Source organism: Mirounga angustirostris, unplaced genomic scaffold, assembly GCF_029215605.1.
Source record: "Mirounga angustirostris isolate CCGP_5_RB_7025 unplaced genomic scaffold, mMirAng1.0.hap1 SCAF_15, whole genome shotgun sequence".
NCBI classification, from domain to species: domain Eukaryota; kingdom Metazoa; phylum Chordata; class Mammalia; order Carnivora; family Phocidae; genus Mirounga; species Mirounga angustirostris.
In genome coordinates this window covers 1,198,536-1,214,318 of record NW_026991723.1, presented here as the reverse complement: position 1 = coordinate 1,214,318, position 15,783 = coordinate 1,198,536, and the positions used below count along the sequence as shown (strand labels likewise).

At 53.3% G+C, this 15,783-nt stretch overlaps 1 protein-coding gene across 6 annotated transcripts in view; it reads right to left on the bottom strand.

Annotated features, from left to right (window-relative positions):
- Positions 1-15,783, bottom strand: part of FAM120A (family with sequence similarity 120 member A) — a 92,389-nt gene that overhangs the window by 50,823 nt on the left and 25,783 nt on the right. For all 6 annotated transcript variants that reach the window (XR_010407547.1, XM_045882103.3, XM_064578967.1 and 3 more), the window contains 2 exons: positions 9,204-9,332; positions 8,446-8,542 (listed from right to left, as the gene is read on the bottom strand). Coding sequence is in view for 5 of the 6 variants with exons in the window: in XM_045882103.3 (XP_045738059.1) it covers positions 8,446-8,542; positions 9,204-9,332 (226 nt within the window). In the remaining variant the exon portion in view is untranslated. The remainder of the gene's footprint in view (positions 1-8,445; positions 8,543-9,203; positions 9,333-15,783) is intronic.

Below are 15,783 nucleotides of genomic sequence, written 5' to 3'. Positions count from 1 at the left end.
TGATATTGTACAGAAGTGAAGACACAAAGCCACATGAAGAATCTTGTGTAACTTGCTTCCATCGTCTTCCAGATGAGTAGCTTCCGAAGGCAGGCCACAGGCCAAAGATGGTGAAGGCAGAAGCAGGAGGAGAGGAAGTCGGCCAGCTTTGAGGGGCTGAACCTGGTCACTTTCCAGGAGCACCAGCTCCCGGGGGCTCAGAGCTGGCACACCCACACAGCCAGGCCCCCCAAGAGGAGCCAGAGGCCGCCATCTGCAGAGAAGCATGGGCAGGCTGAGTGCAGGGCTGAGAATCAAGCAAGTAAGCACCTGACAGAACCACAGACCCTGGGGAAGCACACTCAGGCCAGCAGGAGTAAGAACTCCGGGAACTGGAGCAGTTCACCATGACGAGGGCAGCCTTCCTGATCGTGGGACTGTGGGCACAGAGCAGCCCATGGCTGGGAGCCAGCGGGCTGCTCCCCCAGCACCTCTACCACCACAGAGACTGGACAGCGCACGTGGACCTCATGGTGCAGCATCACTCAAGCCCACACAGCACCCGAGTCTTCAAGAGCAGAAGCTGACGAGCGACGGATGCACCCAAGTTGTATCCAAATCTGTCGAGCTCCCGGCTCGCTCACGCCGAGCCAGAACGGCGCAGTCCCACAGCAAAGGATGCCGTGCACATGGGCTGGCAGAGATGGGGAGCAGGAAGGAGCACCAATGCCTCACGTGGCTGCCCACGTGGCTTCGTGAGCCCAACACAACAAGTCAGTCTCTGTCCGCTGTGGATTTCGGAAATGCACAACCTGCAGGGAGAGTCCCTGCCAACTGAAGTGGCCATGCCCTTTTGTCACCACGCCCTGAGAAGCAGCCAACAGACCTGACGATGAGCTGGTCATCCTGCAAAGACACCTTGTCGAATGGCTGCCAAGTTACCCCAAAGTGACTGATGGTTCAGGTGTTTTTTAAAAAACGACCTTTCAAAAAGCCATGAGACCAGACAGGCTGTATCACTTCACAGTACATGGACCAAAATAAACTCCCAAAAATCTTAATGAAAGGTCATGGGAACACATGTCGAGCCTGAGGATGATGTTCAGGAATCGAAAGGGAGGGAGGGGCGCCTGGGTGGCTCAGCTGTTAAGCAGCTGCCTTCGGCTCAGGTCATGATCCCAGGGTCCTGGGATCGAGCCCCGCATCGGGCTCCCTGCTCCGTGGGGGGCCTGCTTCTCCCTCTCCCACTCCCCCTGCTTGTGTTCCCTCTCTCGCTGTGTCTCTCTCTGTCAAATAAACAAAATCTTTTAAAAAAATAAAAGTATTGGGGCGCCTGGGTGGCTCAGTCGTTAAGCGTCTGCCTTCGGCTCAGGTCATGATCCCAGGGTCCTGGGATCAAGCCCCGCATCGGGCTCCCTGCTCGGCGGGAAGCCTGCTTCTCCCTCTCCCACTCCCCCTGCTTGTGTTCCCTCTCTCGCTGTGTCTCTCTCTGTCAAATAAATAAATAAAATTTAAAAAAAAAAAGAAAGGGAGGGAGATGAAGCTGACCTTCTGCTCCACGTGAGAGCGCCGTGGCTTCTCTCTGGCAGAGTTGACTTAGACCCTGGGGCCTGACATCAGTACCATGTGCTCCAGCTTCAGATAAAAATGGGAACAGACGGACACACAGACACATCTCCAAAACCAGCAAGGGCAGAATGACACGCACAATACAGCCCCCGATGATCCCACACATACAAGGTAAGAAAACAAAGAAACCTGTTTGAGGGGACAGATGGGACCTTCAGAAAAGCCTAATGAATTTCTTTAAAGAAGGCAAGATGTGAAACAAACACTACCATTTGCTGACCCTGTTCTGTGGGCACATCGCTGCTCGTGACGCTGCCCTGTACTGACAGTTATATTTGAAGCTTTTCCACAATAGAAAAGCTTAAGCAGACACCACGGAAATGGTGGCTTTAGTAAGCAGAACTGTAAGGCTGAACACCCCATAAACTTTAAATGCCAAATTTCAAAGAGTTGCTAGTAACATGCGGAGCAGTAGAACGTGGACTATCATTGTTTAATGATATAAAAAGCCATCACTGTTCACAGCCAAACACTGGAAATACCCCAGACGATGAGCACAGGTGGCAGCCAGGACAACGGGGCAGACCTGGAGAGGGCCAGGACCGCGATGGGCCTCAGCCACAGTGGCCGGGCGGGAGCGGGCAGGCTGTCTGCAGCGTGCGGCCGTCCCGCCGTGCTCCCGCGGAGGTGGCACCGACCGAGCAGGACGGAGCAGTGCAGGCAGTGCTGGGTCCTCACTTGTGCTCGCTCCCCGGGCACACACGAACCTGCCATCACCCTCTGCTCCAGGCAGGCCGCGTGACCGCTGCATCCGTGTGCTCCCGCCTGGACAACCCTGCTTTCCTGGAGATGGACCTGCCTCATCAGCCGGAGCAGCCTTGCAGGAGCTGCGTCCTTCTTCCCGGACTGTGTCTCCATTTCCAGAGTGACATCTGCCGACTGTGCCCTGACAGGCTGGGAGCCACACTGTGGGGAGACAGAGCTGTACTTCCAAAGAGACTGTTAACCTAGAAAGCCAGCGACAGCTGATGGGACAGGCTGGTGACGCGAGCTATGCAGGCCGTGTGGCCACAGCTGCTCCCCTTTAGTCACCAGAAAGGGACGCCTGCCGGCACAGCCGTAGCCCAGAACCAGGGCCCACGGACCAGTCCTCGTCTCTCCTCACGTTTACACCTGCGCCTTCCTGAGCCCGGGCCCCGAGAGCTGGCTCCAGAAGGCCAACGACAGGGGCCTACTCCTTCCAGGTGAGACAGCAGACCCGGTCTGATAGAAGGGGACCAGTGGGGAGGCAGGCTCCCAGGGGCCCCTTCTTGTGGTCGCGGTCGGTCTGGTCCTGGCTTCCTGGGGGCAGCTCCCATCCCCACACAACCCCGGGCACAGGCCTGGTCCTGCAGGCTCCTCCCTGGCCTACATGCTCTGGGGCCCGGCACGTTCTGAAACCCTCCACGCTCTGACTGCCCTGCCAAAGTCCCCACATGTGTGCCACGCACCACCAGACCCCCACTTCGGACAGTGCAAGCCCAGCCAATCCCCTCCCGTTTCAAGCCCTGTCCTTTACGAAAGCCACGGAAATAGGCTGCCACGGCCCCGGCCCTCCCTGCTCCGTGCCTGGTGGGGTGGCAGCAGCTGCTGCGCTAAAAACAGTTTCTCCTCGGACTCCCTACACCTCACTGAGGCCCAAGCAGCCACACACACCTGGGAGCCACAGGAAGTCCCCCCCTCACCTCTTGACAACGGACGTCCCTGCCACACCGCTGCTGTCTCCTGCGAGCCCGACCTCACTCCCGGCTGCCCCTCCTCTCCCTGACCCAAGCCACTCTGTCCACAGAAGCCCCAGGGAAGCCCTCCTACTTCCACATCTCCACTTAGCACTCGGGGTACAGACACGATAAAGAAAAGGGGACGAATGACACAGAATTCAGGGAGCCGGTGGGCAGGGGAACCTGATGTCCCACTGAGGCTGGTTTCATTAACTGCACACAGGCTATTGGTCATGTGCCAAACGCACCTGGTGTGCAACAGGTACAAAGTAACAACTTCTAACACTATAAATCCTTCAATGAGCTTTCATAGCCCCTAGAGAGTCTGAAGCCTCGGGCTGTGTTTGGCCGGTGGCCACTGCCCACAGCCACACCAGCCCCTGCCTGCTCCCTGCATCCTGGGCTCCAGCCACTCCCTTCCGCTGCTTCCATGCCCAGCGCCGCCACCTCGGGTCTCCTCCGCGTGGAACAGACTTCCTCCCCATCACCACCTCACTAAACACCTGCTCTACCTTCAAGCCTGAGCTCAACGTTAACTCAGTCAAGCAGAACCAAGCCCTGACTTAACCGGTACCAGCTTAGTCTCCCGGTCTTCCCAGAACTGCCTGCTCCCGAGCCGTATGAGTCCGCATCTCACTCGTGTGCAAGGCCCAGGATGGCACGTCTGCTCTACCACACTGTCCAGAACCGGCAAGTGCTGGCATGGGCCAGACACATCAAGGAGTTTTTGGTCTTTTTAATTAATATTTCTGAGCAGTTTTAGGTCTATAGAAAACCTAAGCAGAAAACACAACCCTTGCATTCGTATGATATGTGTTCAACAGATGGTCTATTTCTGATATGTGACAATTATGAACCAGAGCCCACAGCTCGGTGCTCACGCTACGGGTTTGGACGAATTTTTAAGGACACATATCCACCACTATGTGTCACACAAAATCCTCCGTGCTCTGCCTACATTCATGCCTCCGCTGACTTTCCACAGGCTCCATGGCTGTGCCTTTTCCAGAATGTCGTGCAGCTGGAATCATACAGCAGGGAGCCTGGAAGAGTGGCTTCTCTCAGTGAATGTATTCAAGGTCTTCGTGAGTTAATAACCCATTTTTTTTTTAGCACTGAATAATATGTCATTGCCTGGATGGACCACAGTTTATTTGTCCACCACCCATTGAAGGACGTCTTGGATGCTCCCACGTTTCAGCAATTACGAATAAAGGGCAAAGTTCCGTGTGGACAGAGTTTCCAATTCCTCGGGGTAAACACGGAGGAGCCTGGCTGCTGGACCACATGGCAGGAGTGCGTTGCGTTTTCGGAGACACTGTCACGCTGTCTTCCGCAGTGGCAGCAACACACACTCGCGCTGTGCCGCATCCCCACCAGCATCTGGTGGTGCCGGAGCTCCGGATGTTGGCCGTTCTGACAAGTGTGCAGTGGGAGCTCAGCCACTTTTCACGGAAGAGGCCAGGAAGACACAGCGTGTGCATCCTCAGATTCACTGGGCCTCGGTTTCACTTGTGCAGCCTTTTTACAAGAACACCAGGCTGAGCCGAAGCCTCCCGTGTCCGTTCACAGGCCTGAGCTGGGCCTCCGGCAGCCGGGAGCCACACACTGCTGACAAGCTTCCATTCTGACCGCTCGTATGTGCACCTACATTCAGATGGGACTCTGTGGCCATGGGAGGCATTATGTGCTGGGACAGAAAGCACAAAATCATAAGCATCTCCAGGTCCCTAGTCCCAACACAGTGTTTCTGACACAATAAATGTTTACAAAATGAATACTAATCTCACCTGTAACTGATTTTAAAAACCCATCTCAAAACAGATCATTTCTGGGGGGTCCACTATGCAAAGACAGTACAGACTGGAACCCATTTTTCACCCTGAACCATACCACACGCTGTGCAGGCCAGGCCTCCCAGCACCATGGCGCAACAGGGTGTGCAGGCCCTCCTGTCAATTCCACACCCTCTGCATCAGTGTGGGGAGCAGAGGCTCCCTCAGGGCCACGGAGGCCCACAGGCTCCAACACAGCAGCCCTGCCCAGTGCCGGTCTCCCTGACCACAGCCAGGCCAGGAAGGTGTTCCTGGATCATGGAGACCCAGTGAAGATCCTGACACAACAGTTCTGGCCTAGAACCTCAACTCCAGCCAGGTTAGGAACCGCTGGTTAGAGTCAACTCTCCCCATTTTTACTCCCAATAGCCTCCAAGGGGCTAATACAATGTTTTAAATGTCTTTAAAACTACACATATTTCAGTTTCTACAATGATTCATACAGACAAGTTCTAACGAATGATAAAATTATGTTCCAACACTGGCTGTCAAAGTTCTGAATGCATCTCCCCAGAGAACAACATAATGGACCAAGGTCAGAAAAGACCACTTAGGACCTACCTACTGCTCACAAAAATATTTTTACGGGAAATGTGTCTTGGGTTCTCACATGGAATACCAAGAAAGCCTCTCCCCAACCCCACGTTGCTCCTTCTAGGCTCTCCATTCCCACTCAGCTCCACAGCGGGAGCCTAACAGCACATACAGGCAAGAGGGATGGGTACCATCTCCACATTATTTTGTTTCTTTATACTTGTCAGGAAAAAAACGAAAACGATTTTACAGGAATCCACTTCTGCTGGCTCCGAATTGTGTATCTGTAACTTGAAATACACCTTCCTCCAGTCTTGCCCCAACCTCTGTCCCCAGTCACCCCACATTCCAGGCCACACAGCTGCCGGCCTGCACTTTCAGCTGCCCCAAACTCTGTGCCCCACGGCTCAGGTCTCCGCCACAGTCAGCAGCACCAGGAGACCCTGCAGAGAAGGCTTTAACGTAACACACAGTAGTTATCACCCACATGGACCTGCTTAAAAATACCGCCCCCAACACCACAAATTCTTCCCCAACCCACCACCATTCCCCAAAACCCACAGACAAGAAGTGAAACTAAATTCCAGGAGCATCACCTTCATCCATAAAATACCTCCTTCACGTATTGTCTAACAACGTAAGAACACGAGAGCACTTTGTATAACATATAAGTTTTTAAGAAGCTCAAATTCAGGGGCGCCTGCGTGGCTCAGTCAGTGAAGCGACTGCCTTCGGCTCAGGTCGTGATCTCAGGGTCCTGGGATCAAGCCCTGCCATCGGGCTCCCTGCTCAGCGAGGAGTCTGATTCTCCCTCTCCCACTCCCCCTGCTCGTGCTCTCTCTCCCCCAAATAAATAAAATCTTTAAAAAAAAAAAAAAAAAAAAAAAGGCAGCTCAAATTTAAACATGAATTTAAAGCCCATCTCGCCTCTTCAACATATCATCAACCCTGTTAGCAGCTCAGACTAGCACCAAACGCTGCCTCATGCCCTTTTCCACCCTGACCTCCCTGCCGGCCCCTCCTGAGTAAGCGTTCTAGTCCCTAATGCACTGGAGTGACTGCTTCAACTACCCTGTCACACGAGGACCAGGTGTCCCCTCAGACACATGAGGGGCAAAGATGCCCTTCTGGGAACTCTCCCCAGGTTCTGTGGCTGCAGACCATTCCTTGCCTTTCCCAGCCACTGTCCCTCTGAAAACAGAGACAGTGTCTGCCCTGTGACAAGGGGCCACAGAGCATGTCACATACACCCATCTCCAGAACCAGGAAGCCTGAGGCCGGAGACCGTGGGGTCAGGATGTCCACCCCTGGCGTCAGACCTTGCCTGTCACCTGTCTCAACAGTGTCCACTGGGTGCCCCTGCCATAGGAATAAAGCAACCCACATGACCTGCCTGCCACATCTCCCTCTGTCCAGCACAGTGACCCCAAATCACGATCCTCTCACTGTCCCAGTTGCAACAGCTTTTCCTGGATTGAGTCACTCAAATACTTTCCCACGGGGGTATGAGGGTGAAGGTGGCAGGTGGGGCCCTGGCTGCAGACCTGACATTCCTGGGGGAGGAGTGGGAGGCAGTGTGCAGAGGATTAAAGCAAGGTGCTGAGACATGATGGCTGCTAGCTGATGGCCTCAGACAAGTGACAGTGAAGCCGGGACCTCAGAAATTGGAGTGTCCCAGGCACAGGAGGTCAGGGCGCACTCTTGACTGCAGGGCGTTGAGGCCCTGAGGCGGGAGCCGGCATGGCACGTCCCCGGCAGAAGCCAGCAGGGCCTGGACAACGCAGGGCCAAGGGCGCAGGACCAAGCTGTGGGGAAAGCAGGGGCACAGCTGAGAGTTCGTCCCAAGCATGCTGGGACTGCGCATGCCAAGTAGTTTAAACAGCACCAAGGCTGCAGGGGGCCAGAGCAGGAGGATGAGCCCCACAGACAGAAGTCCTGACCGTGGGTCCCAGCGGACAGGCCAGCAGAGCAGCCTGCGGCCCCGCCCTCCTTGGGCATCCACAGCGACCACCACCAGCAGCCACACTCCTCTGGACCTGGGGGCCCTGCATGCACACTGCAGCTCTACGCTTGTGCGTGTAGGGCCCCCAGGTCCAGAGGAGTGTGGCTTGAGCGTACCCCATAAGGGACAACTGTCTGGGACATTTCAAACCTGGGACTAATCTTCTGAAACCAGTACACAGAGGTGCTCTCAAACCACATCAGGAACATGGAAGCAAACACAACAGAAACAACAGTGGGCAGCACAGTGTCTCAGAGCTTCATGGCTCCAGACCCAGACAGAGGCAATCGGACTCAGGGAGAAGTCTGGCACGTCGACTCGGGGCTTCACAGCCTCCCGTGAGAGCACCACCAGGCAGGCTTCACGTAAACAGCTTATCATTACTTTTATTCCCCAATTTCAAATCTCTGAGTTAAATTTGGTCTTTTGCAAACAAAAAACAAAAAAAAGAGGCAGCAAAAGAGAAGACACCCATCTGCTTTTCTGAAGTGGATTTACGAAGGCGTGTGCAGGTCCAGAGGCCTCCCCGCAGAGCACCCCATGGACACCTCCTGGCCCGCCCCCAACTCCCAGGTCTGTCTGTCCTGCTCCTCAACCTTTCAGGGGCCACTGAGGAGTCTGCCCAGGAGGTGCAGCTCCATGCACTCACGCCAGTGGCGGAAACCTCACTCTAGATGAATAAAACTACAAGACTACTGGGCCCACGTTTTAATCTCTCTGGTGACTGCATGGTCAGCGTCCGTCACAGAGGCTTGGATTTACTTACCTAAGTAATGTGCTGGGTGAAATGCCATAGGCTTACTAGTCGCTGAGTAATATCCAATTGCTCTCTTAAATCGAATAACTTTGTCATCTGTTCTAGACTGGAATAAACGTAGGAAAACCTTTGTAAATTGCATGCCACTGGTCCTGTGCATGAACATACTTTCACAATTCAGCACATGTATCATCTACAGCTTTTCAAGTTAGAGAAGAGTTTAAAGTGACATTAAAATCTTCCAGGAAAAGCAACAAATCAGACACTAATCCTGTCAGAGTGACGTGGGTTAACACAGACTGGCACCCCGTCAGGAGACCCAGGTCTGCAATGCAGCCCTCAGGAGTCCCGGGCTTCTCCGGGCCACGTCCCTGGTGCGGCCTGGGGAGGTTTTCTGTCCTGTCTCCAGCAAGCAGGACAGTGGTTTCAGCTTTCCAGAGAGACATGGGAGATCACACCAACCTCATGTCCTCCATTAACCCCGACTCACTCACATTCCCTACTTTCCCCAAAAAAGAAGAAGAAATCCCTGACCATCACCTGAAGGGATGGACAAGTCACGTTCACAATTCCACTCAGCCCGCGTGATAGGTCTGTCTTCTCAGGAGAAACGTTATCAATCGTGATGGAGAATGTAGGAGCAGCAGACCTCCCAGGCGTCTACCTTGAGCCCTCCCGGTGCAGCCGCGGGGGAGGCCGGGAGCCAGGTGAGGGGCCCCTGCCACACCCACCCCCGCCGTGCAGACTGCTCCAAGCCTGCACTGTACCTGAGAATGCTGGAACACATCTTTAGCTACGGCATCCAAGTCCGAGGGGTCCTGGATGTTGCGGACGTAGTCGGCCACAGCCTTGATCACCACATCACACGGCGGCAGGACTAGCTGGTGGGCCCGGACCTGAGAAAGAAGTGCACAGGTCAGTACATGAGTCCCAAGGGCAGGGCCCAGAAGCTGCAGGCCCCGGCATGACCCCCCGGTGAGTCTTGGCCCCAAGACTCTGGTGCTGAGGCTCAAGCCATGGCTCCCCTCAGCTATTAAGTACAACTCGGCCACTTCCGCCAAGCTGGGTCACGGAGCGCCTGGCAGTCCCACGTTACTTCTGACACATCTGCGGCCTGCTCACCGTCAACCCTGGGCTCAAAACCCCGTGCCCCAGAGCAGCGAACATAGCGCGAGAAGCCACGGGCTGCAGACACTTCCGTTCTTCCTACGCCAGCCGACAGGAGGCCGTGCTGGGCGAACGCAGCCCAGGCGCCAGACCACCAAGAAAGCCAAGTCGGCTCTGAGTGGGAGGAAAGATGGGTCCCTGACTGCTGATGCTGACGGTCAAGTCTTGTGAACGATACACAGAACAAGTGTTGTAATATTTCACTGTCCCAGAATAGCTCATCCCACGAAAAGGTAAGTAAACAGGTTTTATTTTAAAAGGTTTTATGCTCTTTGATAAAAACTAAAAAACCATGGAAAAAATATGACTTCAGCTAAAACTATAGTTTCGCCCTTTTCTTAGAAACAAAGATGAATCAGGCACTAAGTTTGTTTCTAGCAATTAAAAAAAGTCAAATGATAGCAAGAAATAATCTTTATTTCCCATATAACCACAAAGATCACAAAGATAAAAAAACAGGGCACAGACCCCAAAAAGCCTGTGCGTCCAGAACTGTCCGCTCCTGCCCGCCACCCTGGGCTGTGCAGGTGGGCCCAGTGTCACCACAGGGGAGCTGGCTTCAGGGACAAGGAGTGAGGAAGGGCCACAAACCATGGAGTGCGGCGGCCCCTGAACCTGGAAGAGGCAGGAAACACCCTTAGAGCTTCCAGAAGGAGTGTGGCCTTTAGAACGGTAAGATGATAAATCTGAGTTGTTTTAAGACACGTGCACACATGCACAAAGACAGACAAAAACAAAAGAAAAAACTCAGAAAACCTGAGCCTGAGCACAAGACGTGGAAGAACCCACCAGAACACAGACATTTACACTTTTAAGTCACCATCGAGAAAACTTTCAGATGCGCAGACCACATTCACTCTCTCCGCACAGAAGCAACAGGTTTTCTTGAAGTGCTGTTCCTCATGTCCGGGTCCAGGTTCTCAGCCCCCATGTGCCGGCCATTAGTGCTCACGAAGGGACACCCCATCGCGAGGCCTCCGGAGAGCCATGCACACGTCTGTGCGCACACATCACAAGCTCAGTCCTGGAAACCCAACCCCCCATGAGGGCAAAAGCCCATGGGTGCACACATGTCCCACGGGACGAAGCCTGGTGAACAGCATGTGCCAGCCAGTCTGCGAGGAATGCAAGTCCCACCTGTGCTCCCCCTTCTGGGGTGTCTGGTCTCATGGCCGGGCAGGAGCAGGGCCAGCTGGTGGCAGCCCAGGAGGGAGGAGTCGGAACAGAAACCCTGCACCGTGTTCAAGGAACATGGACGGGGCCAGGGACAGCCGTGCCCGAGGGCCCAGGGCCTCAACTCCCGGCCTCAGCAGTGTGGATCTGGCTGACCAGGTGTGCCTCTGGCACCCTGAAAGCCTACGGGGCCCTCAAGGTTTTCATACCATGCTGCCAGGGCTGGCTCTCGTACGAGGATTTCAGATACAGAACAGAGCGATAACAACATGGTGAGAACAACCTACAGGATATAAAAACAGCCAAACGTGGAAAGGGCTGTCCCCCAGGGGTGGGGAGCTAACGGTGCTACAGGCTACCTCTCCTGGGGTGCGCACCCGGTCACTGGGACTCCGCAGATGACGGGGAGCCACTCACAGTCTGTCCCACCGAGTGAAAAGGACCACCTGTCACTTCCGTTCCTGTGGACATCCCTGCTTCACTCCCGCCCCCACGACTGCTGTGCTGAACGAGCCTTGAAGGAAAGCAGCCAACGCCACCAGTGAAGACTCCCGAGTGCCCCCCCGGCCCCGCTCGGTGCAGAAGTCCCCACGGCCCTGACTCCCTCACACCAGCCACCACTGGCCCTGCAGCTTCCTTCAGAATCAAGCCTCCCAAACCCACCTCAGGGCAGCACCCGGTGGCAGCGGCCAGGCCCAGGGGACAGCACGAGCGCACGCACGGCTTGGGGCACATAAGAGAGGCTTTAACTCAGGAAGAAAGAGCACACAAAGTCATTTCTGCAACTCAGATGGCACTGTTATAACCTCCAAACATTCGCCAAAAGATTATGCACGTTCCAAAATGATTTACCACAGAATTCCTTTTATGAGAAAGATTCCTGGTACATTCAAATAAGGATATATTTGCAGATAACCAACCAATTTATTAAACTTCTGACATTCCTGACAACTTTTAATTTGTACTTTTTTTAAAATTAATTTATTTTTTAAAGATTTTTATTTATTTATTTGACAGAGAGAGAGAGACAGCGAGAGAGGGAACACAAGCAGGGGGAGCGGGAGAGGGAGAAGCAGGCTTCCCGCGGAGCAGGGAGCCTGATGCAGGGCTCGATCTCAGGACCCTGGGATCCTGACCTGAGCCGAAGGCAGATGCTTAACGACTGAGCCACCCAGGCGCCCCAATTTGTACTTTCTTTAAAAACCTGGCCATGTCATACTGGGAAGGAATCGCGCATTCCTACGGGCTGGAAAACGGTGCTGAGAGCACCAATCAAACGGACAAAGAAACAGTCCCTGAAGATCCCGGCCACCTCGAACACGGCTTACGGCTCTCCATCCACACACACCCGCACACGCACACCACACGAAGGTGTTTCTCGGCCAACTTTCGGCTGGTGCAAAACACTGATCCGCTGTCCCTCAAAAAGCGCTAAAACCTCCCGAAGATGCTCTGGGGGAGCATGTGCCCCCCCCCACAGCAGCAACTGCAGGAGACTTACAGCAATCCACCCCTGTCCACTCATAAAAACAAAATCAACGCTCAAACCACACAAATGAAGTGTTCGCTCCTTGGAGAGAGGCTTCAAGGTATTTTTACGAAAGTCCCACTTCTTTTTTCTTTTCTTTGAGCAGCTGTACTTTTACTTTAGCCCAAAGCTTAACATCAGGGGGAAAAAGCCAAAATTTAAATAAATTGCAATATATCTAAAGTTGAGAACAGGTATTTTTTGTCTCCAAGGATAGAAAGTAAATTCTGTTTAATTAAAAACCAAACGTTTATGATCATCTGCCTTTTTACAGCACTTTGTAGCAATTGCAGTAATTGTTAGTTACTCGCTTTACAAGCAAAAAGACGAAATCTGGAACTGGCAAAGACCTCCCAGAGTGTGCAGCCCCCTTGCTTGCAGACGGGACACTGGTGGAAGACACACCCTGCGTGGTGGGGGCGGCAGGCACACCTCCAACGGGGCCATCTGCACTGAGCCTCATCTTTCCCCAAGGTCCCATTTCCTACTGAAGACCACGTGCCGCCGTCTCCTGCGGGTCGTGGACAGGTGGCGAGTGCGGAAGGCACTCAGCCAGGCGGCCTCCACGCTGGCCCTTCGTGCACCCCCTGGCTTTCCCTCTGGGACCTCTCAGACCTGCAAGCCAGCAGGCGCCCCTGTTTTGCCAACCGTGATGATCCTGTTCCGTGTGCCTCTCTTGACAACCTCTACCTTGTATTTTCTTCCGACCCCTGGTCCAGTGCTGGAGCTGTCATGAACTCAGTGGTGTGAGCACGGGACACACCCACCCCACAGGGATGCGACCGGGTCCACGGAAGCCCTCGCCACGCAGCCCCCAGCTGAGCCAGCACCAGCCGCCACAGGCAGCAACGGGCTCCCACTCTTTAGGGCCCCCATTCCCATCCATCCGCTAGCAATTCAAAGGCCACAACACGAGTTAGCGTCTGTCTCCCCAAGGAGATAATCTCTTCCCACCCCTAGAGGAGAAATAATGAGGGTCCTGCCATAGAACCAACTTGTAGCCACCCGGTTCTAGCATTCCACTACTTAGGTGATTCTGTCGCTCATCTTGGTTACATTTCAAAAATCAAAGACTTTTCTGCAAATTAATTTAAATGGCACAATGCAGTTACCACATGACACTTCAACTGTTAAATTAAATCCATTATGTCACAGCAGCAAAGGATTCCACTAAAATCCTAGATTTTCTCCCAGACAGTATGTAGATTGTATCGAAGGCTCTTCTAAAGCTTTTTTTTTTTTTTTAAAGATTTTTTATTTGACAGAGAGCACAAGCAGAGGGAGCTGGGAAGGGAGAGCAGACTCCCTAATGGGCGGGAGCCCGATGTAGGGCTTGACCCCAGGACCCTGCAACCATGACCTGAGCCAAAGGCAGATGCTTCACCGACTGAGCCAGGCAGCCACCTAGGGGGCTCCCCCTCCCTTTATTTTTGTAAGATTTTATGTGTTGCGTCTTTAGGAAAAGAGCATCCGCATTCTGACACACAATTTAGCTGAAGACATTTATATACACCAGTTTCTTAAAACGAAAATTTAGCCCCGCACACACCAAGGGAACCAGTCAAGAGCCCATTAAACTGCGTTTAGACGTGCGCGCACGTGCAGTTTGATGTTGGCCTGGCGGTGCTCGAAGCCTGGGGAAGGGAGCCCATGGTGAAGTTTCACTTGCTCTTAAACTTTCTCCCGTGGATTTTCTTCATACAGAACAGATGATTTGGGGCCACTTAAGTCTTGTTCTTCATGTTGACAGGAATCTGAAATCCTCAGATGTTCAGGAAACGGGAAGACACAAATCGGGCCCCTTCAGGAGCAACTGTGTAGGGATGCGACCCTTGGAGGCCGCTGCAGGGCGTGACTCGCTGTCCACTGCGCCCCCACCTGCATAAAGGAGCTGCACAGCTGACTTCAGGGCAACATTTATAAAGCTGACACTGGAAAGGAAGACGGGTGCATGTAGCCAGACCATGTCTGACTTCATGGATGTTAGTTTACGGTAAACAATACAGTTTGTTTCTTTAGAAGGATAGTTAGGAAATACAAATGTTAGAAATCCAAATGCTTTAAAATGAAGCAAAGTTAAAAATAAGATGCAAAGTATAAAAGATTCATGTCCGTTTTGTTTGAGAAACACTGTAGTTATATTTTAATTCTGCTAATTACGTCATCATAAGTATGTCAAAGTTCAATGGCATTTTATTTTGCTTTTGAAAATCTTATAGTATGCTGTTATGAATTAAATAATTATATCAACTTTTTCAAAAAGTTTTACATGAAGTTTTACATAGGAGACTACTGAAAAAAAACAAGAACAAAAAAGAACAAAAAACCCTTCACGATCTCTCCCAGCTTGTGTCCAAACTTTGCATAAATGCTGTCCGTCCATCATGTACGTTTCTGCAAGTGCACGGCTGTTCCCTCCTGTATCCTCCCGTCTAACTGCTCAGCGCGAGGCTATGAGCAAGCCAGAATGCGTACCACTCTCATGCCAACAGCTGGGACAGCGCGGCTGTCATGGCCACTCAGTCCCCGTCAGGCCGGTCATCAGTGCACCTGGCCTGAGCTCTGAGACCCACAGGGATCCCTACAGGACTCCCTGCTAACTGAACAAACACACCACAAAACCAGGATTCTGGGGCTTGGTGCTGCTGCTCGCACACGGCCTCCCGGCCGCTCACTGCAACGTGGGTGAGCAGAACACAAGTTCCCCGCGACAGCTCTGCTCCATCACCATTAGGAAAGCCACAGCTGTGAGGGTGTACGTCTGAATCCTGGCAGTGTCAGGGAAGGAAACCAGAAAGCCACTTTGCCAACAACACTCCTTTACTCGTGCATGAACATGGGACGCCAGAGGCTCACATTCTTGCTGGAGACCAACTGCTGACGTAGGAGGGACCTTCGGAGGGCCGCACAGAGGAGCACCGCTGTGTTCTACCCTCACACCACCACCGTGCGGTGCACTCTGGACGTCCCGAGGGGACAGAGGGGCCCACTAAGGTGCTCGCTCATAGGAGCACCCAGGTGAGCAGCGCCGCCACCCCAAGGCAGAGCATACTCCGGTCTCCTGCCTTCTAAGTGACACCTCTTCTAGGGTTGAGATGTCCTTTCTATGAAACAACGGCAGATGGCGAGCTCCTTTTCCTTTTGGTATTCCTACACTGCTAAGAGCTGGCAACACTACAGCAGCCCTCCCAACCTTCTTTTTAACAGGTCCATGAAACCCGAATCCATGCTGTTGATCGAGGGAGCCACAGAAAGACTGTCCACAGGAGAGACAGGAGGTCAGGCCTTGTCAGACGCAGGGAGGATGGGCATGGGGGCCAAGGGCTCTGGCACACACCTGAGCACCGTCGCTACAGGCAGGCAGGAAGGAAAGGACAGGGTCAGGAAGGGTCAGACCAGATACAGGAGAGGGGAAGAATCAGAGACACCCCCAAGCTGTACCCTAGAGGGTCAACAGGGACAGCTGGTATCACTCTCTG